The following is a 27,261-nucleotide window of genomic DNA, read 5'->3' on the forward strand; positions in this document are numbered from 1 at the left end:
CAAATACCCAGGATCGCATACTAGCTGCTCGTAGGGATGGTGATTGTGGCCGTAGGCGAAGTCCGAACTCCCCCATTCCCACCTGAAGTGAATTTATACAAGACATAGATAAGTACGGACACTGAATGGGCTGGATTAGTTCATCCAGTATTAAGTCCCAAGATCACTCTTGGCGAGCCCGACAAATCCACACTCAAAATTCCAGATGCCCCAACTTCAAAGAGAGGTTCAAACTTAATAAAGAACGGGCTGAGTTGTGGTGTAAGGCCTTAGCTTTGGGTGCACCCTGTCCAATTTTGCATGGTGCCTCTATGGAGGACCTCCGTACATTAGTCCGATCTCTGGGTAAGAAAAATATTACAGCTGGGGAGAATTGCCTAACCAGAAAACCCCCAACCCATAAGGAAACTACAACTTCTGCACCGAGCCCAATTGACGAGGCAGAAGCTCAGCAAAAAAACTCCTATTCCTGGGGAGGGCAGTGAGCCACTCTGCTTGGCGGGTATTAGCAATTCAATTGATCTCTAATGAACACTCCAACCCTATTATTGCCATTCCCGTTGGACCCTGAAAAATAGTGGTAAATTTCCTCATTGATACCGGGGCCCAAACGTTGGTAATTACACGAGACAGCACAAACCCCGGGCATAACACCTGGTCGACGCAGGGTTAAATTCACAGGAATCGATGGTGTGGAAAAACAATGCCCCATCGCAAAAATTTCACTCTGGCTGCCAGAAGAACAAAAATTAACCAGGGCAGAAGTATTAGTTGGTGCTGCATATACTAATATTTTAGGATTTGACATACTGCGTGGGCGTATGTGGAAACTCCCAGATGGGACTGTGTGGAGTTTTGCAACGCATGAAAGGGATTTGGACACAGTGAAACTAAATCTGTTACAAACATCCATACCCTTACCCCCCTCTAAAATTACTGATGTTCGGCAATATCCATTGCCAGCAGCAGCACTTATGGGAATTGACAGGGTGGTAACAGAATTGGAAGAAAGGTATTATTAAAAGGACCCATTCACCTTATAATTCGCCAGTGTGGCTGGTAAAGAAACCGACTGGGCAATGGCGTTTTACCGTGGATTACAGACAGTTAAATGCTAACACTGCGCCTTTAACTGCCGCGGTCCCAAACATAGCAGAAATAGTGACATTGATACAAGGCGCTGCCCATCCCTGGATGACTGCTTTGGATGTTAGAGATATGTTTTTTATGATGCCTCTCCTTGAACAGGACAAAGCACAGTTTGCTTTCACATGGAGAGGAATCCAGTATACTTTTAACAGGCTTCCACAAGGATACAAGCATTCTCCCACGATTGCCCACAATACTTTGGCTAAAATCTTAGCAGAGATTCCTGTTTCACCTGATAGTATAATATATCAGTACATTGCTGATATCCTGATGGGGGAAAGAGACAGGAAAGTGTAAGAGACACAATGGAAAGCATCTGGAGGACGCTGCTTGATTTAGGATTAAAAATCCCTGATTCAAAATGTCAGGGGCCTGCACAGGAAGTTAAATTCCTGGGGGTCTGGTGGGTTAATGTGAAGCCAGGGATAGAAGAATGGGGGCTTGCTTAATCGTTTTAAAATAGATATTGCTGAGTGTCTTTGCTTACTACTGTGCAAATTAACCGAAACAAGGAGTCTCGGGGCCCCTCACAGAGGATGTTTCCTGACAAATATGGGGAACCTGTCTCAAAAACCATCTGAGACCGACCTTGTGGTTTGGACAAGAGCCAAGGAGCAGCTGAGTCTGTACAAAGGCAGGGGGTCAACTAGTGGTGATGAAGAGGAGTTATCAGCCTTCATCCCCACGACACCCCCCCCCCCCATGACCACCACCAGAAGGCACTGTGCAGGCGCAGATGGGAGGAGTTTATGGAAATGACTTCTTGGAGCTAATTTTAATACAAAGCAGGGATAGGTTATGAATATGTATAGGTGTATTGGGAAACTTCATGCATATGTAACTTTTTACTGCATATAACCAAAGCAAGTTGCCGCATTAGGGCGCGCATGCCTTTGGGAGCTATCCCACATGTGCCCAGCGCCGAAATAAACCACATACCTACTTTATAACTTATTTGCTTTGAGTTATAGATTTCTTCCACGAATCAAATGGAGCTGCTTCTATTCCTCAGGACACTCTGGAAAAAATAGAACATGGACAAAGGCCTTCTAGCATAAAGGAATTACAACAAGGACTGGGAGCTTTAAGTTATTGGCGCAAACACATCCCAGGCTTTGCTATTATTGTGCGCCCTTTGTATAATCATGGGAATGGACTGAACAACATACCAGTGCATTAGAATTGTTAATAAAGGAACTGAGGTTGTTCCAGCAGCTTGGTCCCATACACCCGACTGACCCTATTTACGTGGAATGGGGGTTCAGTGAACATGGCTCTCATTGTAACCTATGGCAAAGGGGGCCAGAGGTACCAGAAAGACCACTAGAGTTTACCTCCCACTCTTTTAGTGACGCCGAAAGGAGATATTCGGATCTTGAGAAGGGTTTATTGTCCCTAGTGCGAGCAGTAAAACGGGCAGAACAGATAAGGAGAAAGCAAAATGTGATCGTTCAGGGACCTTTCCTTCTCCTGGACATAGTCCGTAAAGGAACAACACCACCTGCTGGCATTGCTCAGAAACCGACGGTTTGTAAATGGTATGCCTATCTGGAAGGTATTAATGAAATTATGCCAATCTGTCACCGAGGGTAGTACTAAAATATCTAAACTACAAAAGGACATAGATAGTACCCTCTTGTTCCAGTCTACACCGACTAAACCATCCCCAATTCAGGAGGCACCTCCAGGAGTGTGGTTTACAGATGCCTCGTCCCATAGGGAGAACAATAAGTGGAAATACAAAGCTGTGGCATTGGAAGTAGCAACAGGAGAAAAACTGATTGAAACAGGTGAAGGCAGTGCACAGGTAGGGGAACTTAGAGCAGTTCTATTAGCCGCACAACACGGTGCTACCCATATGTGCTACCCCTAGCACCCACGGTGCTACCCCTACTGACTCATATGCTGTTTTTAAAGGAGCCACCGAGTGGATAGGCCACTGGACAGTTAGTGATTGGCAGGTGAACAGAGTTCCAGTCTGGCAAACTGAAAGTTGAACAAACTGAACAGTTGGAAACAACTGTTAGAGATAGGAAAACAGTGAACGCTACATCTAGGATGGGTGAAAGGACACGATCAAACTCCATAGCTGCTCAATTTAATCAGCATGTGGACAGCCTCACATGGTTGCGAAAAATTGATGTCACCAATGATAACCAAGAATGGGAACGTTTACTCGAATGGTTACATGTTAAGCGCAGCCACATCGGACGGGCTGATTTGTACCAGGAAGGTATAGCCCGAGGATAGCCTATATCAGTTAAACTGTGTGAACAGGTGGTGACTGCCTGTTCCCAATGTCGTTTGCAGCTTAACAAAGACCATCCGGGTAAGGCACCCCCCTTGCACATTTGGGACAGGAAAACGTTGTGGCACTCCTGGCAGATTGATTATATTGGCCCATTGCGACCATCGGGTGGAAAAAAGTATATTCTAGTAGGAGTGGAGGTTATATCTGGTCTCACTATGGCTGCTGCTTTTACATCATAATTGCACTTAATCGCATTGATCCTAGCCGTGATAGTTCTCACTGAACGAGACTAGAGTGAGGGTGTGTTACGTTGTTGGTGAATCCGTGACCATGATAGTTCAGTATTCTGAATCTGACCGGACCCATATTGGTTAATACGTTATTGATGAATCTGTGACCGTGATAGTTCAGTATCCTGAATCAGACCGGACCCATAATGGTTAATCGGCTACACCCCCTTAAGGCAATGCCTTCAAAGAAGGGCAAGCAGCATAGAAAAAAATAACCTTGCTTGAAAATATAACTGATACTCAAACATAGCAGCATAGAAAAGTATCAGAAATGACAAAGAACAAACAAAGCTCAGACCAGCAGCAAGTTATAGCAACATTGGTAGTTGTGTCACTTGTGCTATTATAACCAAGGTACTGTCACTAAATTTAGGAGTAAACATTTTGATGGCAAAAATTGCATCCCTTGATTAACTATGGTATGTTTAGACCCAGTTATTTCACTGAAACATCTAAGTTCCTAACAGCCTGAGATGTTAAAGAAGTCAACATATTCAACTACACAACTGAAAACATTATTTGTAAGGCAGTCAAAGAAGGTTACCTCCCATTTCACAGTATTATTTGTTCTGGATGGTGTACCAATTTGCTCTTCTCCTACAGTGGAACACTCTGGAGACTTGACAGAAAAGGAAATATGGGAAATTTTTTCATGCCAAGCCTATCAGAAAATACAGAAGGCTAAGAAGCAGCACTTTAAGACAACAGTATTTTAGCAGTAAATGACCACCAACTCTTTTGATGCACAAAAATAGAAAGTTCTACTTCTCTGAGAAAACTTTAACAATTTTATTTTGTTCATTTTGTTCACAGGAATAAAATCATAACCTCTTACAAATTATTTTAATTGTATACAAACTCTCTTTAGAGGTACACTTAAAACCCTCCAATAAAGGGGAAACATAACATCTCAATAGCAAGTTAAAAGTCTTTTTATGCCATTAAGTGCATTGGGAATGAAATATTAAATGTCTATAATTGCAGCACCCTCTGCATTCAGTGTGCGACTCCAAGCACGAGGAAAGAAACCAGTATACAGTACTAATACTGTTTAAATAACATAAGATCATACATTGCAGCATAAATAACAATACATACATACACTCTTAGTACATGTTGGTATATATGTTTTCAAACACAAGCACACCCAGTCAGAAGCACACTCCACACATCCACTCAAACAAACACACAGACACACACCATTCGTGCCCATTCACAGTATCTGAAAGTAGATTGATATGTTGTTTGGAGCTACCACTTCTTATAAAAGCACATGCTAAAAGATCATGTCCACTGTACTCTTGCAGCGTCACTCAGAATGATCACACAAAAAACAGGAAAAGTTAGTGCACAAACAAAGTTAAGCTAAAAAAAAGTCTTTGGAGTTCCAATCAAATGGTTAGTATAGCAATCCCACAGTTGTGAAGACTAACTATAACCTTTATAATCGATTAAGTTGCACAGTGCAAAGAAAGGTCCATTGACTCTTTTTGTAAAGGGAATGCTGGAAGCTACATGGGTAAGTTCAATGGACAGTTCATACATGCACATGACTAGGAACACCCAAAGTAGATTTGTACTCTTAGATTAGTCATTCTGAATCATGATGCACTTCTGAAGCATCAGCTCTACAAATTGGGCAGGTACGATTTGCCTGTAAAACCAGAAATAAAGTTTAATGTACTGACAAATACACTTGTTAAGGTAACTGTGTCTGCAACACAGAAACAAAATGAAATTGCCACTCTCAGTGATCAAGAGTACCCAAAGGGGACAATAAAAAAGATAAACCCTGTGTGTGCCCTTTTTGCATTACTTTAGAATATGTGAAAATGACCTGATAGGTTTGTAAACCCAAAGTTATGCTATTAAAAAGAAATATACAGTGGGCAGAGAAACCCACCGCCACCACAGAAGCAAGACAAAGGTGGAAAAGTGTCCTATATTAGGGTATACTAGTCTTACTAGCTCTATTTGTCATGAATTACAGCTTTTTAGGCTCTCACTACCCCATTATCCAAGTAGAAGAGCAGAAGTCTACCATGCAGGCTTGGCCAAAGCTAGAAAGCTGAGCTGAGGGGAGGGGGAAGAGGAGGGTTTTTATTAACACACAGCCTGACTAAACAGCTTCAAAGCTTGCCTTGTGTAAAAGATTTAAGTTTAGACCTTCAGTGAAAAACTTGTTCAGAATGCACCAATTCATGAAATAATTCAGATTGGAAAGAACCTCCTGCTCAAAGCAGGGTCAGCTGTAAGGTCAGACCAGGTTATTTAGGGCTTTCTCCAGTTAGGTCCTGAAAATATCCAGGATGGAGGCTGCACATAATTTCTGAACCCCTGTTTGACTAATTGTTCTTGTTTTTTTCATGAAATTAATTCCCCTTTGCGTCTTAAAATAACTGGTGCAAAGATGATTAAGGTACACATAATAATAATGCATCGTATGCTGCAATGTGTATGCTCTCAACTTCAGGCACACTAACTTTCTGTAACATAAGAACACAGAGCTGCACAACAAACTGAAATTATAATAAGAAATATTAAATAGAAAATTTCTAGCTGAACTGAACCGCATTTAGAAGAAAAGGATTTACAGTGTCATTAAAAGTTTATCAAAACCTTGGCTATAAAGCCAAGCTTCTTGGCTATAAAGCCATCAAAACTAAGATGTGCACCCTAAATTATACTTAGGATTTACTTTTTTTTCTGAAATGTGTATGATATTTCCTTCTGTAAGTACTCTCAATCATTCATGATACATATTAAAACAGTTATTTTTTTACTTGCCCCAAGAACTGAAATTCACAGTGATGGGACGGATTCTGATAGGAGTGCTTTCTACCAGTGAAGATCATTCTCAAATTCCTTTAAAAATGACCCTATTCCAAATATTATTAGAAATAAATATCTTTTGTTAATCACTAAAAATAATATTTCTATAGTGTAAGGAGACAGCAAAAAGAAGATAAATTCAGCTTCTGCACTTTTTTGTTACTATGGAGCCTAAATATTAAAAATGAGAAACAAGATGTGAAATGCAGCATAAAATTAAAGCAAAACAGAAACTGCAAACTAGGACATTATAAATTGCATCCAACACAGATTTTATTTCATTTACCTTAAGCCATTTATCAACACACTTGGCATGAAACTCGTGGTTACAGGGTAAGACTCTAAGTAGCTGCCTCGACTCAAAGTCACACATACACACTACGCACCTAAAAAAAATAAAGCAAATATCTTTAAACTTTCCGATTTCATAACAATAACTTAAATTCTATAGGCAACTTTGCTAAGCCACTATTGATCATATTTGAGAAGTTGTGGTAGTCCGGTGAAGTTTCCACTGACTGGAAGAGGGGAAACAACCCCCATTTTAAAAAGGGAAAAAAAGGAAGACCTGGGAAACTACAGGCCAGTCAGTCTCACCTCTGTGCCTGGCAAGATTATGGAGCAGATCCTCCTGGAAACAACGCTAAGGCACATGGAAAATAAGGAGGTGAATGGTGACAGCCAACATGGCTTCACTAAGGACAGATCATGACTGACAAATCTGATGGCCTTCTATAGTGGGGTTACAGCATTGGTGAGTAGGGGAAGAGCAACAGACATCATCTACCTGGACTTGTGCAAAGCATTTGGCACTATCCCCCATGATATCCTTGTCTCTAAATTGGAGAGACATGGATGTGATAGATGGACCACTTGGTGGATAAGGAATTGTCTGGATGGTCGCACTCAAAGAGTTGCGGTCAATTATTCAAGGTCCAAGTGGATATCATCAACGAGTAGTGTTCCTCAGGGGTCAGAACTGGGACTGGCACTGTTTAACATCTTTGTTGGTGACATGGATAGTGAGTACATGCATGGAGAGTGCACCCTCAGCGAGTTTGCTGATGACACCAAGCTGTGTCATGCAGCTGACATGCTGGAGGGAAGGCATGCCATGCAGAGAGACCTTGACAGGCTTGAGAGGTGGGCCCATGTGAATTTCAAGAACTTCAATAAGGCCAAGTATGAGATCCTGCATCTGGGCCAGGGCAATCCTAAGCACAAATACAGACTGGACAGAGAATGGGTTGAGAGCAGCCTTGAGGAGAAGGACCTGGGAGTACTGGTGGATGGAAAGCTCAACATGAGCTGGCAATGTGCGCTTGCAGCCCAGAAAGCTAACCGTGTCCTGGGCTGCATCAAAAGAAGTGTGGCCAGCAGGTCTAGGGAGGTGATTCTCCCTCTCTAGTCTGCTCTCGTGAGACCCCATCTGGAGTACTGTGTTCAGCTCTGGGGCCCCCAGCACAAGAAGGACATAGATGTATTAGAATGAGTCCAGAGGAGGGCCACGAAGATGATCAAGGGGCTGGAGCACCTCTCCTATGAGGAGAGGCTGAGGGAATTGGGGTTGTTCAGCCTGGAGAAGAGAAGGCTCCAGGGAGACCTTATAGCAGCCTTCCAGGGGGCCTACAGGAAAGCTGTGAAGGGACTCTTTGTCAGGAAGTGTAGTGATAGGACAAGGGGGAATGGCTTTAATTACAAAAGTGTTGGATTAGACATTAGGAAGAAATTCTTTACTCTGAGGGTGGTGAGGCACTGGAACAGGTTTCCCAGAGAAGTTGTGGATGCCCCCTCCCTGGAAGTGTTTGAGGCCACGTTGGGTGGGGCTTTGAGCAACCTGGTCTAGTGGGAGGTGTCCCTGCCGATGGCAGGGGGGTTAGAACTAGATGATCTTTGAGGTCCCTTCAACCCATACCATTCTATGACTCTATGATTCTATGATTCTATAACTTATAAGGTGTGTCTGCAAAAGTTTTTTGTTTTTTTTTAAACCACTGGATTATCTACAGCAAGCAAACTTTTGTGGGTATAGCTCTTGGATACCAGTGTAAAATGAGAATTACTTTTTGTTTTGTTCACCATGGGTTCAAATCCCAAAGCAGTTATGGGCTCAGTCTCATACCCACAAGAGTTCACTGGCCCTAGTAGCAAATATATTGTATTACCATAATTCAAATATTGGAGTTAATATAATATAATATAAAATAATATAAACGTTTCAGTTTTGAGTTTAATTTTAGCTATATTAACATAATAAAAATAAAAAACAACAGAAAACCTGTTCTGAGTATTTTTCAAAGCCATAATTGAATAAATCACAGAATCATAGAATCACAGAATCACAGAATTGTAGGGGTTGGAAGGGACCTCGAGAGATCATTGGGTCCAACCCCCCTGCCAAAGCAGGTTCCCTAGAGCAGGTTGCCCAGGTAGGCATCCAGACGGGCCTTAAATATCTCCAGAGAAGGAGACTCAACAACCTCCCCGGGCAGACTGTTCCAGTGCTCCGTCACCCTCACCATGAAGAAGTTCTTTCGCGTGTTGGTGCAGAACTTCCTGTGATCCATTTTGTGGCCATTGCCCCTTGTCCTGTCCCCACAAACCACTGAAAAGAGGTTGGCCTAATCCCTCTGTCTCCCACACTTAAGATATTTGTAAACATTGATAAGATCCCCTCTCAGTCTTCTTTTCTCAAGGCTGAACAGACCCAGGTCTCTCAGTCTTTGCTCATAGGGGAGGTGCTCCAGGCCCCGTATCATCTTTGTGGCCCTCCGCTGTACTCTTTCCAGGAGATCCCTGTCTTTTTTGTACCGGGGAGCCCAGAACTGGACACAGTACTCCAGGTGAGGCCTGACCAGGTGTAGTGGGTTTACGTGGCAAGGTTTTGGTAGCAGGGGGCCATAGGGGTGGCTTCTGTGAGAAGAATCTGGAAGTTACCCCATGTTAGGTAAGGGCCCCACTGCTGACCAGAGCTGAGCCAATAAGTGATGTTGTTTTGTGCCTCTGTGAGAGCATATTTAAGACAGGGAAAAAAAACACTGCGCCACACACAGCAGCTGGGAGAGTGAGAGGAGTGAGGAACAGCCTTGCAGGCGCCAAGGTCAGTGAAGAAGGAGGGGGAGAGGTGCTCCAGGCGCCGGAGCAGAAGTCCCCTGCGGCCTGTGGTGAGGACCATGGTGAAGCAGGCTGTCCCCCTGCAGCCCATGGAGTACCATGGTGGAGTAGGGTTCCACGCTGTAGCCTATGGAAGAGACCACGGTGGAGCAGGTGGACCTGCATCGACGGAGGCTGCGGCCTGTGGAAGACCCCTGCCAGAGCAGATTCCGGGCCGGACCTGTAGCCCGTGGAGAGGAGACCACACAGGAGCAGGTGACCTGGCAGAAGCTGCCACCTGTGGGGGATCCAGGTTGGAGCAGTTTGCTCCTGAGGGATGGACCCCGTGGTACGGACCCATATCTGGAGCAGTTCTTGAAGAGCTGCTGCCTGTGGGAAGCCCACGCAGGATCAGTTCAGCAAGGACTGCATCCCGTGGGAGGGACCCCACAGCACAGGGGACGAGAGTGACTGAGAAGGAGTGGCGGCGAAGAAGCGCTACAGACTGACCATAACCCCCATTCCCCCGTTCCCCTGCGCCACTCGGGGGGAGGAGGTGGAAGAGGGTGGATGGGGGGGAAGGTGCTTTCAGTTTCTTTCCTTTGTTTCTCACTTCTCCAGCTTGTTAGTAATAGGCAATAAATCTTACTATCTCCCTACGCTGAGTCTGTTTTGCCTGTCGCAACGATTACTGTGCAATCTCCCTGTCCTTATCTCAACCCTTGAGCCCTGTTCATCGTATTTTCTCCCCGTTCCTCTTTGAGGAGGGGGAGTGAGAGAGCGGTTGTGGTGGAGCTCGGCCGCCCACCCGAGTAAAACCACCACACTAGGGCAGAGTAGAGGGGGAGGATCACCTCCCTTGGCCTGCTGGCTACACTCCTTTTTTATGCACGCCAGGATCCCATTGGCCTTCTTGGCCACCAGGGCACAGTGCTGGCTCATGGTCAACCTATCGTCCACCAGGACCCCCAGGTCCTTCTCCGCAGAGCTCCTCTCCAGCAGGTCGTCCCCCAGCCTGTCCTGATACATCCGGTTGTTCCTTCCCAGGTGCAGGACTCTGCACTTGCTCTTATTAAACCTCATTTGGTTTCTTCCTGCCCATCTCTCCAGCCTGTCCAGGTCTTGCTGAATGGCAGCACAGCCTTCTGGCGTGTCGGCCACTCCTCCCAGCTTTGTATCATTGGCATGCTTGCTGAGGGTGGACACTATTCCCTCATCAAGGTCGTCGATGAAGATGTTGAACAAGACCGGACCCAGCACCAACCCCTGGGGAACACTGCTAGTCACAGGTCTCCAGCCGGACTCTGCGCCACCGATCACCACCCTCTGAGCTGGGCCAGTCAGCCAGTTCTCAACCCACCTTACTGTCCACTCCTCTATCCCACACTTTCTCAGCTTTGCTAGCAGGATGTCATGGGAGACAGTATCAAAAGCCTTGCTAATGTCAAGGTAGATGACATCCACTGCTCTCCCCCCCATCTACCCAGCTGGTGATGCCATCATAGAAGGCTACGAGGTTGGTCGAATCATAGAATCATAGAAAGGCTTGGGTTAGAAAGGACTTTAAAGATAATCCAGTTCCAACCTCCCCGTGCAATGGGCAGGGATGCCACCCACTAGATCAGGTTGGCCCAAGGCCTCGTCCAACCTGGTCTTGAACACCTTCAGGGATTGGGCATCCACAACTTCTCTGGGCAATTTGTGCCTCACCAGCCTCTGAGTGAAGAATTTCTTCCTAACATCTAATCTAAATCTCCCGTCTTTTAGTTGAAAACCATCCCCCCTTGTCCTTTCATTGTCTGACTGAGCAAAAAGTAGTTCATCTTTTTATAAGCCCCCTTTAAGTACTGAAAAGATGCAATAAGGTCACCCTGGAGCCTTCTCTTCTTCAGGCTGAACATCCCCAAATCTCCCTCACATTTTTAGTATGAAAAATGTTTCCCTTAAATTTCATCTATATTCAGTTGTACGTATTTTATTAATACATTTCTTCCCCAGGGACATTATCAACTTGTTATCTGTTAACTTGTTTAACAGATGACTTAACAGATTACTTTACTGTTTAACAGATAACTTAACAGATAATTTTAACAGATCTGTTATCTTGTTTAATTTCAAACATTTGACAGCTCTCTATATCACTTTCAGTGCCTCACACCTATAGCTCATTTCTCTTTATGTAGATCTTTTAAACAGAATTAATCCTAAAAATAAGAGAATATAACTGTTAACCTCAAATACTCTCAAAAGCTCTTCCAGGAGAACTTGAAATTTTAGCACTTGGAAAATATTTCAATATAGGTTGAATTCCATGTTGATGATTCCCTTTTAATACCTAGTATGGCAAATAAAAATTTGGAAGACTTTTAAAAAATACCGATTAACTAAAAGTGAACATCTAATTTAAGTGAGACTGTACAGAATTTTAAAGCCAAGAAAAACAATATCTGATTTGAAAAATGGTTTAAGATAATTTATCATTTTTATTTGTGTGCTTTTGGAGTGCTTGTGTTACAGTATTTATCCAGTTGAGGCTGCAGGCTAAAGTAATGGAAACACAGTCATGTAAAGTATGCAAATTTGAGATAGGTGTACTTACAACGTCTGCTCCGATTGGTGGTTGTTTGGATTGAACCTGTAAGATGGAAGCTGTTCTATGTCTGCCTTTGTCAGTCCTCGAGGTTTGGCTTCTCCTAGACGTTCTGCCAAATTCAGCAGTGCCTAAAACCCAAGGAAATTGGCCTTTTTATCATTCATTGCTCAAACAAGCTCCAGCTCTACCAGGATTGATTTCTTCTGCCTTGTCAGTATCCCACCAGGTAGCACAATCCAACTCTCCATCAGGAGATATTTAGTCTTCTCTCTCTCTGCAACTGCAAGCCCTATGGAAATATGTCTTTTAAAGTTTGATCATTGATAAATCGTTCTGAACTGCATACGATAGTATCTTTGGGATTTTCAAACATCCATTATACAACTGCAGCTGCATTCACAGCTTGATACATGTTTTGCTTTGTAAGGGAACCCCACCACCACCCCAACTCCAGTAGTGTGAGTAATCAGAAGAAAATGTCACCAAACTTGCTTTCTAGGAATATGCAATGAGCCTAGATCTATGTGTGAAGCCAAGAGTTAAAAGGGACAACTTTTGACTCCCATTCCACTTCTTGGGCTAGCTGAACTGAGATATGAAGAATTTATGTCGAACCTTTGGAAACAAGGGCATGACATCAAATGGAAAAGGAGACACTTTCTGATTAAATTTTGTACTAATTTGTACAGGTAGAAAACTGTACCTAAGTGCTCCTCATGTAAATAATTTCTGCTCCCTCATGAGGGGCTCCAGAAAAGCATCACTATCAATTTAATAGAGAACTGAAACACATAAGATATTTGATGAAAGATGCAAAGAGTACAGATCACAGACAGAACTCAAATAGCCCTGGAACCCAACATGTCAGCTACCAGATAATGCTTCTTTTAACTAGCACAAGAATTATGATAGGAGAGCTTGTCATTATATTGTAAATGCTATGCAACTGCATAAATATACAACTTTGAGAAGAAGCAAGGCAAAAGAGAGATATGAGGAGGGGTAGGTGGCAGCTGAGGCTTTCTGAACAGAATACGATGGGAATCCAACAGCCTGAGAAGCAGCAAGAAAAAGAGTTGGGATCAGCCCTCAGTTTTCTGACACCACTGATATTTTATTTCAAAATATGCCACCTGCTGTACTCTCCTTATTGTCAAAAGAAAATGTGTATTAAGAGATTCTTGTCAACATCACATTTAGCTGAATTCATCCTATAATGTTAATACTAATCTGTAAAGTTAGCAAGGCACGTAAAAAGCACTGTTATAATATATTCAAAAGAATAGGATATTTATGCTCGATATTTAAAAATCAAGTAAAATGCAAAAAGAAGAGTTGCATCTAGAATGGAAAGTTGAGGAGTTTTACCTTTGCTAATCTGAAATAATAGATTCTGTGGAAAGACAATAGATACAAAGTCATAGTATTTCTAACATCTAGTGTTGGAAACTAGTATGAAAAGAATGTTTTGGGCACTGGAACAGACTCCCCAGGGAAGTTGTCACAGCAGCAAGACTGATGGAGTTCAAGAAGTGTTTGGACTATGCTCTCAGACATACAGTTTAATTTTTAGGTAGTCCTGTGTGGAGCCAGGAGTTGGATTCAATGATTCTTGTGGGTCCCTTCCAACTCAGGATATTCTATGATTCTATGTTTCTAGATTCTGTCTCCATAAAAATTACATTTATTTAATCCTGGGTTAGTCTTTGAAAAGCAAAAGGCCATTTAACTTCATGTACTTAGTTAATCTCTGTTTCTCGTGAATTTTTACTTCACACACCAACCTCGTAGTTTTCCACTTCTCCATCTTCCACATCCAACTCAAAACTGAAAGCTGGTCCAACTGCAGGTGACACTGGAAGCACTGATCTGCCAGAAGAACAAACAGTAAGACTCAACTTGCTGAAGGAAAGCATGCACACATATGGCAGAGGTAGAATTATGTTATTGATCCTTCTTAAATCATCAAATTCTAAGAATCAGTAACAATATTAAACTTGCGATTAAGAATTAAAATTCAAAGTAAAGGAGTAAAAAGAAAGCTAATTATTCCACTTTTTGATACTTGTATTATATTTTTAAATTGCATGTTTATTGCAATGACAACTCATACTTCCAATAAGGCTCAGTGTTATTATAGAAACTAATCTCTTGATAGCCTGCATCACAGAGTTAATATTAATATTGAACAGAGTTTCTTGTTTTATATTTGACTCATTTAAATAGAGTATAAAAAAGATAACCCAGTTTCAGCTAGCTCCCTGATACAAAAGTATTCAAGCACTCTAATACACATAATGAAGATAATTACATTATGCTGCTGGGCCAACTTCCACATTGACAGTAGAACCAAGCATACAATTCCCAAATAACATGGATTTGGTCAGAGAATAACCTCTTCAGATACAAAGGCAAAAGAGAGTAATTTTTCTGTTTTTTTTTTCCTTTGTTAAAAAAAGCATCTTTATTCCAAGATAATAATATGGGTCAAAGTTTAATGAGCATCCATAGAAATAAAATATCCACAGCACTATAAATGTCATCTAATTAATCATGAATGATTGTGATACACTGTCCTTGAATAGACAGGCGAGTATCTATAATATCAGAGCAGGCTTTGTCAGAATGCACAATGCAACATTTAACAACTTCACTGAATCATAGATCCTGGTGCTATTTTGATGCAAGTCAAACTGTGGACTCAGACACTATAGATGTTGTTGCAAAACAACAAATGACAAAGTTGGATTATCTCCCTGTCAATGCCACCTTTAAAATAAATCCTCATTTTCCAAACATGTTGTATTCATTTCAAAAACCAAACCTACAGAGAGCAATAAATCCTATGTCACACATCTAAACTACAGGAGATGGGATCTACTTTAAAAGGTTACTGATAATCCCTTAATGTTACTTCTCCCATCCCTTCTTTTCCAGAAATCATTAATCAGGTGCAGACGTTCAAAAGCTGTAACAGATTAGTCACTCAGAAGGAAAAAACAAAACAAAACACCCACACCCAGAAGGTTCCCCTCATTAAGTTTTAGCAATTATTTAAGAATAAATTTATTTGCTTGGTGTTTTTTGTTTGCTTGTTTGTTTTTATTTTGTTTTTCTTTGTAAGCACTGTTAGATCTTTATCCTACATAAATAGGCTTTAGGATGTAAATATGGGCATAACCCATAGCGATCAGCCAAGAATCAAGTGTAACCACTCTACATTGAACATCTTTAAGGAGATTTCAACAGAAAGAAGAAACATATTAGAACCCAAGACTATACTATCTTTAAACTCTTCACTTATACTTATTTTTAACTTGCTCAGATGTGTATGCTGTTCAAATAGACTGAAAAATTCAAATATAACTACAAGTTTTCTTCCTCCTTGGGTTTGGCTAAACAGTCTATACTCTGTGAAAGAGCCCAAACATTAAAAAAAAAAAAAACATTAAGGGGATCAGCTAGCTTACAGAGTTATTTAGTAGTCTACAAGTATAATGTACTTTGGACTTACAGCATATATGGTAATAGGCTGGAATGGTATGGATGTGGTGGTATTGTTTGCTGTGATTGGTATCTACTGCGTCCTGTGAGTCTTCGAGGCATAAAAGGTGTGTAAGGCTGTAAAAAGGGAGAAAAACTTCAATATTTTCTTGTCTTATTTAATAATGAAATTAAATGAAATGTGAATGTTGAAATGCATTTTAAATAAGGCATTATCCAAAAAAAATCCAGACAAATCCAAGCCAAAACACATCAGCCTCTCTGAAAAATTGTTTTGACCAGAAAATCTCATCAGTAATATACAATTATGCCATCCTGCAGGAAAAAAATGTAACAATGCTCATCAGAAAAACTTGCAAGCTAACTAATAAGCATTTTATAAGGCTTAGCTTATATGTAGCCTGGTTTGGACAGACAGGACTTGAATTGATGACCATGTTGCAAATCAAGAGCCCAGGACTTTCAACCTGGTGCTATGTACAGGCTTGTGTAACTGGTTGTGTAGGAATGAGGTTTTTTAAACAACATATATACAGCATTTTGTTGTTGTTGTTGGTATAAGCCAAATATCCATTGGGGGCGGTATTGAGTTTACTTAGCAACGATTGGGTTTATCTAGCAAGGTCTTGGTAGCTGTAGGGGTGGTCTCTGTGAGAACAGTCCAGAGGAGCCAGTTCCAGCCAGATCCAAAAGGGACCCACCACTGGCCAATGCTGTTTTCGCCTCCATGATAGCGTATTTAAGAAAGGGAAAAAAACTGCTGCACAACAGCAGCTGGGAGAGAAGAGTGAGAAAATGTTGAGAGAAATAATTCTACAGACACCAAGGTCACTGAAGAAGAAGGGGGAGGAAGCAAAAGTTCCCATGCAGCCCATGGAGAAGACCATGATGGAGCAGGCTGTCTCCCTGCAGTCCATGGTGCCCCACTCTGGAGCTGGGGAAGAGAGTGAGGATGAAGGAACAGCAGAAACAAAGCGTTATGGAATAACCGTAACCCCCATTTCCCTGTGTCGCTCAGGGGGAGGAGGTAGAAGAGGGTGGATGGTGGGGAAGGTATTTTTAGTTTGCTTTTAATTCTCACTGCTCCAGTTCCTTGTTAATTGGCAATAAATTACATTAATCTCCCCTATGTTGAGTCTGTTTTCCCTGTGACGGTAATTGGTGAGTGATCTCCCTGTCCTTATCTCAACTCTTGAGCACTTTTTATCATATTTTTTCCCCATATCCTTCTGAGGGGGGGAGTAAGAGAGCAGCAAGACGGTTCTCAGCTACCCATCACTGTTAAACCACAACGGGGGTGCTGCCAGAATGCTCCACAGCAAAACCTTCATGTTAAATAAAGAGCAAGGTATGAAATGAATAAATAAATAAATCATATTCAGAGCTGTGCTCAGTTACTTTCAGGAGAAGGGGTTGTAGCCTTTCAATATTTTAAAGAATACGAGTTGTGTATCTAAATAGCGTCTAAATAGACATTCAAGTTTCAACACATTCTTTCCATAAGAGACACCACTTTCCTATGTTTTGATTTTCATGCAAAGCTCTTCAATTTACTTACATAAGAACTCAGCCTGCTAAAATGGAGGCATATGAAGAATTGTAACACAGATATAAATTGTATTTTTAATATTTATTTAATAGTGAAAAAAAAAGCTTACTTTTAGAACCAAAATTCATGCACCACTACTGAAATGATATTCAGAGGCCTTGATGCATTTACTTTTACGAAAAAGGATTGATCAAAGATTCATAGAATCATAGAATGATTTGGGTTGAACCCACAACCATCATCTAGATCATTGGCAGGGACACCTCCCACTAGACCAGGTTGCTCAAAGCCCCACCCAACGTGGCCTCAAACACTTCCAGGGAGGGGGCATCCACAACTTCTCTGGGAAACCTGTTCCAGTGCCTCACCACCCTCAGAGTAAAGAATTTCTTCCTAATGTCTAATCCAACACTTTTGTAATTAAAGCCATTCCCCCTTGTCCTATCACTACACTTCCTGACAAAGAGTCCCTTCACAGCTTTCCTGTAGGCCCCCTGGAAGGCTGCTATAAGGTCTCCCTGGAGCCTTCTCTTCTCCAGGCTGAACAACCCCAATTCCCTCAGCCTCTCCTCATAGGAGAGGTGCTCCAACCCCTTGATCATCTTCGTGGCCCTCCTCTGGACTCATTCTAATACATCTATGTCCTTCTTGTGCTGGGGGCCCCAGAGCTGAACACAGTACTCCAGATGGGGTCTCACGAGAGCAGACTAGAGAGGGAGAATCACCTCCCTAGACCTGCTGGCCACACTTCTTTTGATGCAGCCCAGGACACGGTTAGCTTTCTGGGCTGCAAGCGCACATTGCCAGCTCATGTTGAGCTTTCCATCCACCAGTACTCCCAGGTCCTTCTCCTCAAGGCTGCTCTCAACCCATTCTCTGTCCAGTCTGTATTTGTTCTTGGGATTGCTCTACTGTGTTTACGTAGCAAGGTAGCAGGGGGGCTGCAGGGGTGGCCTCTGTGAGAAGAATCTAGAAACTGCCCCATGTTAGGTAAGGACCCCACTGCTGACCAGAGCCGAGCCAATAAGCGATGTTGTTTGCACCTCTGTGAGAGCATCCTTAAGAAAGGGGAAAAAACTGCTGCTCCACAGCAGCTGGGGGAGAGAGGAGTGAGAAACAGCCCAGCAGACACCAAGATCATTGAAGAAGGAGAGGGAGGAGGTGCCAGACTAGAAGTTGTCCTGTGGCCTGTGGAGAGGACCGTGGTGGAGCAGGTTGTCCCCCTGCAGCCCACGGTGTACCACAGTGGAGCAGATTTCCACACTGCAGCCTGTGGAGGAGCCCACAGTGGAGCAGGTAGATCTGCCCTTAAGGAGGCTCCAGCCTGTGGAGAACCCCTGCTGGATCAGGCTCCAGGCCGGACCTGTAGCCCGTGGAGAGGAGACCACGCAGGAGCAGGTGACCTGGCAGGAGCTGCTGCCCACGGGGGACTCATGTTGGAGCAGTGTGCTTCTGACAGATGGACCCCATGGTATGGACCCATATTTGGAGCAGTCTTGAAAATCTGCTGCCAGTGGGAAGCCCACGCCGGATCAGTTTGGGGAGGACTGCATCCCATGGGAGTGACCCCACGTTGGAGCAGGGGAAGAGAGTGACCATGAAAGAACCGTGGAGACGAAGTGTTACGGACTGACCACAACCCCCATTTCCTGTTCCCTTGTGCCACTCGGGGGGAGGAGGTGGAAGAGGGTGGATGGGGGGAGGTGTTTTTAGTTTCTTTCCTTTGTTTCTCACTTTTCTAGCTTGTTAGTAATAGGTAATAAATTTCTTTAATCTCCCTACGCTGAGTCTGTTTAGCCTGTGATGATAATTTTTGAGTGATCTCCCTGTCCTTATCTCAGCCCTTGAGCTCTTCTCATCATATTTTCTCTGCCTTTTCCTTTGAGGAAGGGGAGTGAGAGAGCGGTTCTGGTGAAGCTCAGCTGCCCAGCTGGGTAAAACTACCACCACATCACATCAGGTCCCATAGACTTGTGCACCTTCACATTCCTTAGATGGTCTTGAACCAGATCTTCTCCTTCAGTGGACAGTTCACCATTGTAGTACTCCAGTACTACATTTTGTTTTCATTTAGATTTTGTTAGCATGTTTTCATTCTTCCAAGTTTGAGGCTTCAGGATATGTAAAGTAAGTCTAACTTAAAAATCGACCACCCTGACTTTCCACAGCTGCAGCCAGTACTTAATTACAAAAATACCATTTCTTAATAAAATGGCTATAGCTTAGAGCAAAGATCAATAACTTGAAATCAGCATGCCTGAAAATGTAGCACAAAAAAGCAATACTTACAACTCCAAATGAAACTTCTTGGTGTAAAGGATCATGGGATAAGAATTGGAAAGGAGCCGAGGAAGTCAATGTTGGTGGATGAGTTGATGGAGGGTAGGTAAAGCTTCGTATAGGAAGATGTTCTCCAAACAGTTCCACTTCATTGTCGATCCTCTGAAGTGGCTAAAAGAAACACAAGGTTTGTTCTATTGATTTTTTTTAATACCAAAAAAACACAATCTAATTATATGTTATGAGGAGTTGTGGAAATTTTAGTGGAGTTTTATTGGGTATATGTGGCAAGGTTTTGCTAGTGGTGGTGGTGGCTGCAGGGATAGTCTGTGGGAAGAGGTCAGGAGCTGCCCTGTGCCAGACACAGCCAGTTCTAGCTGGCTTGGCAATTCACCAAAGCTGAGCCAATCAGTGAAGCCTCTGTGAAAACCAATTTAAGAAAAGGGAAAAAAAATCTGGATGGAGGGAGAGTAGGAGGGAACAAAAAAGAGTGAAAATCAGCAGAGGTAACACCAAGGGTAGACAAGGAGAGAGAGGAGGTGCTCCATGGAACCAGGGCAAATATTCCCTACAACCCATGGAGGACCCATATTGGAACAGATCGATATTTCCTGAAGGAACTGCTGCCTGTGGAGAATCCATGCCAGGGCAGATTTTCCTGGTAGGACTGCAGCCCATGGAAAAACCCACACTGGAGCAGAGGAAAGGTGTGAAAAAGGTGCGGCAGAAAGTGACTGTTGTGTGCTGATACACACACACACCACAAACCCCTTTTTGCTGTTCCTCCCTTGTTGCTAGTGTCAGAGATTCCTGAGGGCTGGTCTTAGCAGTGAAGACTGAGGCAAAGAAGGCATTCAGTAATTCTGCCTTCTCTGTATCCTTTGTCAACAGGGCACCCACCTCATTAAGCAGTGGGCTCACATTCCTTAGTCTTCCTTCTGCTATTGCTATATTTGAAAAAGCCCTTCTTTTCCTTGACATCCCTTGTCAGATTTAATTCCAAATGGGCCTTGGCCTTCCTTGTCACATCCCTACATCCTTTGACAATGTCCCTATATTCTTTCCAAGTGGCCTGTCCCCTTTTCCACATTCCGTATACTTCCTTCTTCCATTTGAATCCTTCTAGGAGCTCCTTGCTCATCCAAGCAGGTCTCCTGCCCCCTTTGCTTGCCTTTTTGCCCATAGGAATACATAGATCTTGAGCTTGGAGGAAGTGATGCTTGAATACTGAGCAGCTCTCTTGGACCTCCTTTCCTTCTAGGGCCCTGACCCATGGGATTCCTCCAAGTAGGTCCTTGAAGAGGCCAAAGTTTGCTTTCCCGAAGTCCAGGGTTGCGATCCTACTTCTTGCCCTGCTTCCTCCTTGCAAGATCCTGAACTCCACCATCTCATAGTCACTGCAGCCAAGGCTGCCCCCAACCTTCAGATCTCCAACCAGCCCTTCTCTGTTTGTAAGCACAAGGTCCAGCAGCAGCACACCTCTCCTCGTTGTCTCCTTGACTACCTGCATCAAAAAGTTATCATCAGTGCTCTGCAGGAACCTCCTGGACTGTTTGTGCCTAGCTGTACGGTCTTTCCAGCAGATATCAGAGTGGTTGAAGTCCCCCATGAGAACCAAGGCCTGTGATTGTGAGGCTACTTCCAGCTGTCTGTAGAAGGCTTCATCTATCTCCTCTTCCTGATCAGGCAGCCTGTAGCAAGCTCCCACAACAGTATCAGCCATGGTAGCCTGCCCTTTAATCCTTACCCATAAGCTCTCAACTGGCTCTTCATCCACCTCTAGGCAGAGCTCGATGCATTCCAGTTGCTCCCTCACATAAAGTGCAACTCCACCACCTCACCTTCCCGGCCTGTCTTTCCAAAAAAGCACAGAGCCCTCCATGACAGCATTCCAGTCATGTGAGTTATCCCACCACGTTTCTGTAATTGCAATGAGATCATAGCTTTGCGACCTCACACAGATCTCCAGTTCATCCTGTTTATTTCCCATGCTACGTAGAAGGTATGCAGAAGTCCCCTGCGGCCTGTGGTGAGGACCATGGTGAAGCAGGCTGTCCCCCTGCAGCCCATGGAGTACCACGGTGGAGTAGGGTTCCACGCTGCAGCCTGTGGAGGAGACCACGGTGGAGCAGGTGGACCTGCACCGACGGAGGCTGCGGCCTGTGGAAGACCCCTGCCAGAGCAGATTCCGGGCCGGACCTGTAGCCCGTGGAGAGGAGACCACGCAGGAGCAGGTGACCTGGCAGAAGCTGCCACCTGTGGGGGATCCAGGTTGGAGCAGTTTGCTCCTGAGGGATGGACCCCGTGGTACGGACCCATATCTGGAGCAGTTCTTGAAGAGCTGCTGCCTGTGGGAAGCCCACGCAGGATCAGTTCAGCAAGGACTGCATCCCGTGGGAGGGACCCCACAGCACAGGGGACGAGAGTGACTGAGAAGGAGCGGCGGCGAAGAAGCGCTATAGACTGACCATAACCCCCGTTCCCCCGTTCCCCTGCACCGCTCGGGGGGAGGAGGTGGAAGAGGGTGGATGGGGGGGAAGGTGCTTTCAGTTTCTTTCCTTTGTTTCTCACTTCTCCAGCTTGTTAGTAATAGGTAATAAATCTTACTATCTCCCTATGCTGAGTCTGTTTTGCCCGTCACAATAATTACTGTGTGATCTCCTCGTCCTTATCTCAACCCTTGAGCCCTGTTCATCGTATTTTCTCCCCGTTCCTCTTTGAGGAGGGGGAGTGAGAGAGCGGTTGTGGTGGAGCCTGGCCACCCACCCGAGTAAAACCACCACACTGCTGCGTCTGTTTGCTGCCTTTGTTAGCTGTGCCCTTGGCCCGTACAGATCCGGGTATGGGGGTCAAAGTGTACCGACACCTCCCACTCGGCCAGTGGAACAGCCCCCCTCGAAGGGGCGCCCCCCTGTGCGCCCTCCCGCACTATTTGCTGCGCTAACTGCTGCGCCATGCCCTGTTTGCCGCGCTCCGTAGAGGCTGAGGCTGCTTATACGGGAGCGCGGGGGGGGGGCGTCGTTACTGCTGGCTCTGCCCACGCCTCTTGTCAGACGCTCTCGCACAAGCTGCCGGCCCCTGTCGGGTCTCTGCGCTCCTCTGGGGCTTCCCCGGTTCAGGAAAGGCCCCTGTACATCGTGATCCCCCGCTTTGCTGCAGAATGTACCCGCCCGGAGCTGATCGCTTCGGTGAGAGGCGATCATTTTTCACAAAAAACTAAACTCTACTATTTCACTTATTCACCTTTTCCTGGTACTGAATTCAACGTGCTTTAAAACATTCAGATATAAAAGTCATCTTGTGGAAGCAAAGGAAAAGGAAAATTGTTTCCCCATTCTGCTGAACAAACTACATAGTCAGCATTTTTAAGGCAATAATTCTTCTAGTAAGATTTGACAGCAAAAAATCAAGCTGAAAGTTAAAAAAGGAAGTCTGGTCCTTAAGTTAAATCAGCAATATAAGTTAAGAAAGAAGCTCTGACATTTTCTGGGGGAAAGACTTATCCTGATTGCCAGAGACTATGCAGAACTGTTCCCCCAGTGACTATAATGAAATTATTACAGTAGTGCCAGCACATGAAATTTGACACGCAGCATTTGTTACTGATCAGTCTGAGGAGTATTTGTTAATACTGAAGTTATTTTGTAATTATATATTAATGAAATATTGCTAGAGCTCTGAAGAAACAGGCAGAAGGGTGTAGGTAACCTCTGGCAGAAGATCAGTAAGCAGAAATTACAAAATGTCATTTTTTCCCTCATGTCCAAAATAGCATCTCCTCCTATGTTTGCATATGCTCTATTATGGAGCCATTAGCTTTTCAGCCAAGTTTCGTTAAGTGAAAAGAGTCAATAACTTGCATAAGTAGGGGAGAAAAAAAAGGGTTCCAGATAGACCACTGCTAGGTCTAAGGTTTAAGTAATACTTTTCTCACTGGTGTTCAGGGCGGGGGTGGTGGTGGTGGTGGTGGCGGCTTGGGTTGGGTTGGTTGGTGTTATAATGGTCACTTTAGATCGACTGTGAATAACGTGATAAAAGCATGCAGTAGGAATAATGCCTTGTGCTTTCTGGGTTCCCTACAAAGTTTTTTCTCTGACACTACTGCTGTACTACATTTCAGTCTTCTCTATATTTTCTTTAACTTCCTGGAAGAACACCACTTGCAGGAGTAGTACATGAAGCAAACTTACGTCAGACAGGAGTACAGGCCTCCAGGGAAACTGAGTGGACAACAGCTGAGGAAATCTTAAGAGAATCAAAATGAATTTCAAAACAAGTCTTGCTCAAGTAGCACTGTTACAAAACCCTATTATTTTAAATCAGGTCCATTTGTTCTCTCAACCAGAATGCTATTGATTAGAAGGAAAAGAGCATCATTTGCTGATCAAGACCCAGTTCTTTTAGGAGAGGAGATAAGAAGCATTACTTACCAAACGTGGCTGCTGTGCTTGGAAGGGAACAAATTGCCCTGGAGGTGTCAGATGAGATGGGTGATGCGGAGAGAGGTGAGAAGGATGCAAAAGGAATGGATCATTAGAAATCAGAGGCGGGAATGCTGCATACGGTACTGGTAGATGTTGGACTGAGCATGCCTGAAGCATCTGAAAGAAAATTAACGTTTTTACATCTACTGTGAAAATTCCTATAGAACATTCTTTGTTTATTAAGGAGATTATTAAAAGAAAGCAGACCACTTACCCCGGCTTTCAAATACAACCCAAACAATAATTCATTCAGAAACTCAATGAACAGTGACTCTAGTAGAGGACAGGGTCTAAAACTGTGTTGCTACCAGCTACACTTTTAAGATACAAAAAGCCTTTTACTTCAGATGAAGTCAATAGGAGTTGGGGGTGTTCACTCTGCATTATCAGGCGTAGACTCCCAAGGGGGAAGTAGGTTTACTTACCATAGTAGCTTCTATTCTTCCCATATATTACTTTTATAGACACATACCAAGAAAACAAGCATGAACTATTTTAAGCACTAGTTGGAACTGAAGGACTCTTAGATGTCAGATTGTGCCCTAAAACAACTCTATTGCCTGAAATTATAACTAACCTTAAAAATTCTGCTCAATTCCGTGCTTTGAGAGGACTATTCTTTCCTCTTACTCATGAAGGCACCACCCAGAGCTGGAGTTTCCAATAAAAGCAGACCCTCTCTCCTTTCTGAAGTTACATATCCAAAAGATATTGTGGATGACTCAAGTTTTAACTCAGGAGTCAAGGTGTTGGTAGGGACTTCATGGAAGTACTCAGTTTCACTTCCAGGTCTACACATACAGAAACGAGACCCCAAATTTGCATTCTTTCAACTGCTTTTTAATCAGGCATTCCTTTTATGTTTCTGACCATTAAAAGTACAACTCAAAATGGGCTCTTTAAAAATAAGTGTTGTGGTTTAACCCGGCTGGCAGCTAAACACCACACAGCCGTTCACTCACCCTCCCCCCTCCCTCTCTGGGGTGGGGGAGAGAAACGGGAAAGTGAAGCCTGTGAGTTGAGATAAAGACAGTTTATTAAGACAGGAAAATAATAATAATAATAATAGTATTAATAATAATAATGTGTACGAAACAAGTGATGCATAATGCAATTGCTCACCACCCGTTGACCGATGCCCAGCCTATCCCCGAGCAGCCGGCCCCCCCACCCCAGCCAGCCACCCCTATATATTGTTTAGCATGACGTCAGATGGTATGGAATACCCCTTTGGCCAGATTGGGTCAGCTGTCCTGGGTCTGTCCCCTCCCAGCCCCTGCTGCGCCCCTAGCCTGCTCGCTGGCAGGACAGAGCGAGAAGCTGAAAAGTCCTTGGCTTGGTGTAAGCACTGCTCTGCAACAATTAAAACATCAGCATGTTATCAGCCCTCTTCTCATCCTAATCCAAAACATAGCACCCTACCCAGCTACTAGGAGGAAAATTAACTCTGTCCTAACTGAAACCAGGACAATAAGCATCAGTTCTCTTATGTAAACAAGGATGTTTATTAGACACAGTTTTTAAACATTAAACTTCACTGCCCCACTTCCAACCTCATTTACTGTGTTGATGACCCCAAATTGATCTTTACGCCCAGATGATCTAAATACTAATTTACCTCAAATGATCCGCTGAAATATATAATAAATATGCAGGTACAATGGAACATAGCATTCTATAAAACATGTAGGAGGTACTTTTGGAAATATTAAAAGACAGTTCATCAGTTTATATAAAAACCAAGACTAAATAAAAATCATTATAGTTTCGACTATAAGTTAAGGGTATTGCATAAAGATTATCGAGCAACGTTCTATAATGCATGTTATACATAAGGTTAGAGTATATGTTAAAGGTCCTTCAGGCTTTCAAATCTATTGCCTTAATCCATAGTTATTCAATACCAAAGAAACAGAATCTATTCCCCAACCAATATTACAATAAGAGGACCTGTCAACCAAGTCTCCACTTTATGTTATATTCTGAAAAAAAAAATCATTATTTTTATGTAAAACTAGAATGTACATTGATATCTAGTACAAAAAATAAGCAACCATTGTAATTATAGAAAATCTTTTCAGAAGTTTATTGAAAAGTTTTCATTTTACAGGCTGATTTTTTCAGACCATGTCACAAAGGGAGACAGAGGGAGCAAGAGAAAACATGAGAAAAAGAGAATGAGAGGAAGAAAACATGAAAAGGAAAACCCAAGATCACTAGGAGGGAGAGGGAGAGGGAGAGGGAGAGGGAGAGGGAGAGGGAGAGGGAGAGGGAGAGGGAGAGGGAGAGGGAGAGGGAGAGGGAGAGGGAGAGGGAGAGGGAGAGGGAGAGGGAGAGGGAGAGGGAGAGGGAGAGGGAGAGGGAAGAGCAAAGAAAGGGGTGAAAGCAAGAGGGAGATAAGTAAGGGGTGAGGGGGGGAGAGCAGGAGCAGAGGAGGGAGAGCAAGAGACAAGGAAAAGAGGGCAAGTATGGATGAGAAAGGGAGAAGGGAGGTGAGAACTCTTGCGAGGAAGAGACAGAGAGGGTTGAGGAAAGGGTGTGGGAGGAGCTGAGAAAGAGCAAGAGTGAGAGACTCTCTCATTCAGTGCAGTCACGGGAGGGTGATACAGAAGCGGTGTGCGCAAGAGAGAGGGAGCAGAAGGGGGCTGGCAAGAGAGAGCAAGAAAGGGCATGCATGGCAGAAAGAGAGAGCAGCGGGGAGGCGTGGAGAGGCATAGAATGATGAGCATGGACAAGAGAGCCACGGGGAGTTGTGTGCACAGAGGGGAAGACAGGCAGTACCCATGCATGCTTGTGTTTACAGAGGAAGTGAGACGCACGTCCGCAGATGCTGAGAGAGAGACAGGGATAAACACAGATACACGCACACATGGACGCAGAGGAAGAGACTGAGGTGCGCAGACACACACAGAGGCAAGTACAAAGGGAGGTAAAGAGAGAGGTGCATGCATACAGATGCAGAGTGTGGGGAAAAAAAACAAAAGTGCATGTACAGTTTCAGCAAAAGAGAGGTGCACAGGCACAGACAGAGAGAGCAAGAGAGACCAGCACACAGAGGAAGAGAAAGCGGTGCATGCACAGATGCAGATGAGGACGGGCAGAGAGAGGTGCGTGAGAAAAGATGCAGAGGAAGAGAGAGGTGTGCACAGACACAAAGAGAAGAGGCACAAGCAGGCACACAGTGACAGAGAGAGGGACAGAAACAGGCATGCACAAATAGAGAGACAGAATGGGGC

General features: G+C 43.9%; 1 protein-coding gene across 1 annotated transcript; it reads right to left on the reverse strand.

The window, feature by feature from the left end:
• Window positions 1–1,906: 1,906 nt before the first annotated feature.
• On the reverse strand, window positions 1,907–25,176 carry LOC310888831 (E3 ubiquitin-protein ligase RNF38-like). The gene is made up of 8 exons (XM_083852450.1): window positions 25,148–25,176; window positions 23,972–24,142; window positions 19,551–19,712; window positions 15,723–15,829; window positions 13,993–14,077; window positions 12,215–12,336; window positions 6,809–6,908; window positions 1,907–2,167 (listed from the first exon to the last, which is right to left on the reverse strand). The coding sequence occupies exons 2-8, from the start codon at window positions 24,140–24,142 to the stop codon at window positions 2,135–2,137; spliced, it is 780 nt and encodes a 259-aa protein (XP_083708576.1). The 5' UTR covers window positions 25,148–25,176; the 3' UTR covers window positions 1,907–2,134.
• Window positions 25,177–27,261: the final 2,085 nt, after the last annotated feature.

Source organism: Anser anser (genome assembly GCF_964211835.1).
Source record: "Anser anser genome assembly, contig: SUPER_W_unloc_10, whole genome shotgun sequence".
NCBI classification, from domain to species: Eukaryota; Metazoa; Chordata; class Aves; order Anseriformes; family Anatidae; genus Anser; species Anser anser.

What these genes read in the sequence shown, in the direction of transcription:
- LOC310888831 (XM_083852450.1), bottom strand. Translation starts at nt 24,142, where the DNA reads ATGCTTCAGGCATGCTCAGTCCAACATCTACCAGTACCGTATGCAGCA. An exon ending in AAGCACAGCAGCCACGTTTG is followed by an intron (nt 19,713 to 23,971) that starts GTAAGTAATGCT and finishes TGTTTCTTTTAG; the next exon opens with CCACTTCAGAGGATCGACAA. An exon ending in AGCCTATTACCATATATGCT is followed by an intron (nt 14,078 to 15,722) that starts GTAAGTCCAAAG and finishes TTCTTCTGGCAG; the next exon opens with ATCAGTGCTTCCAGTGTCAC.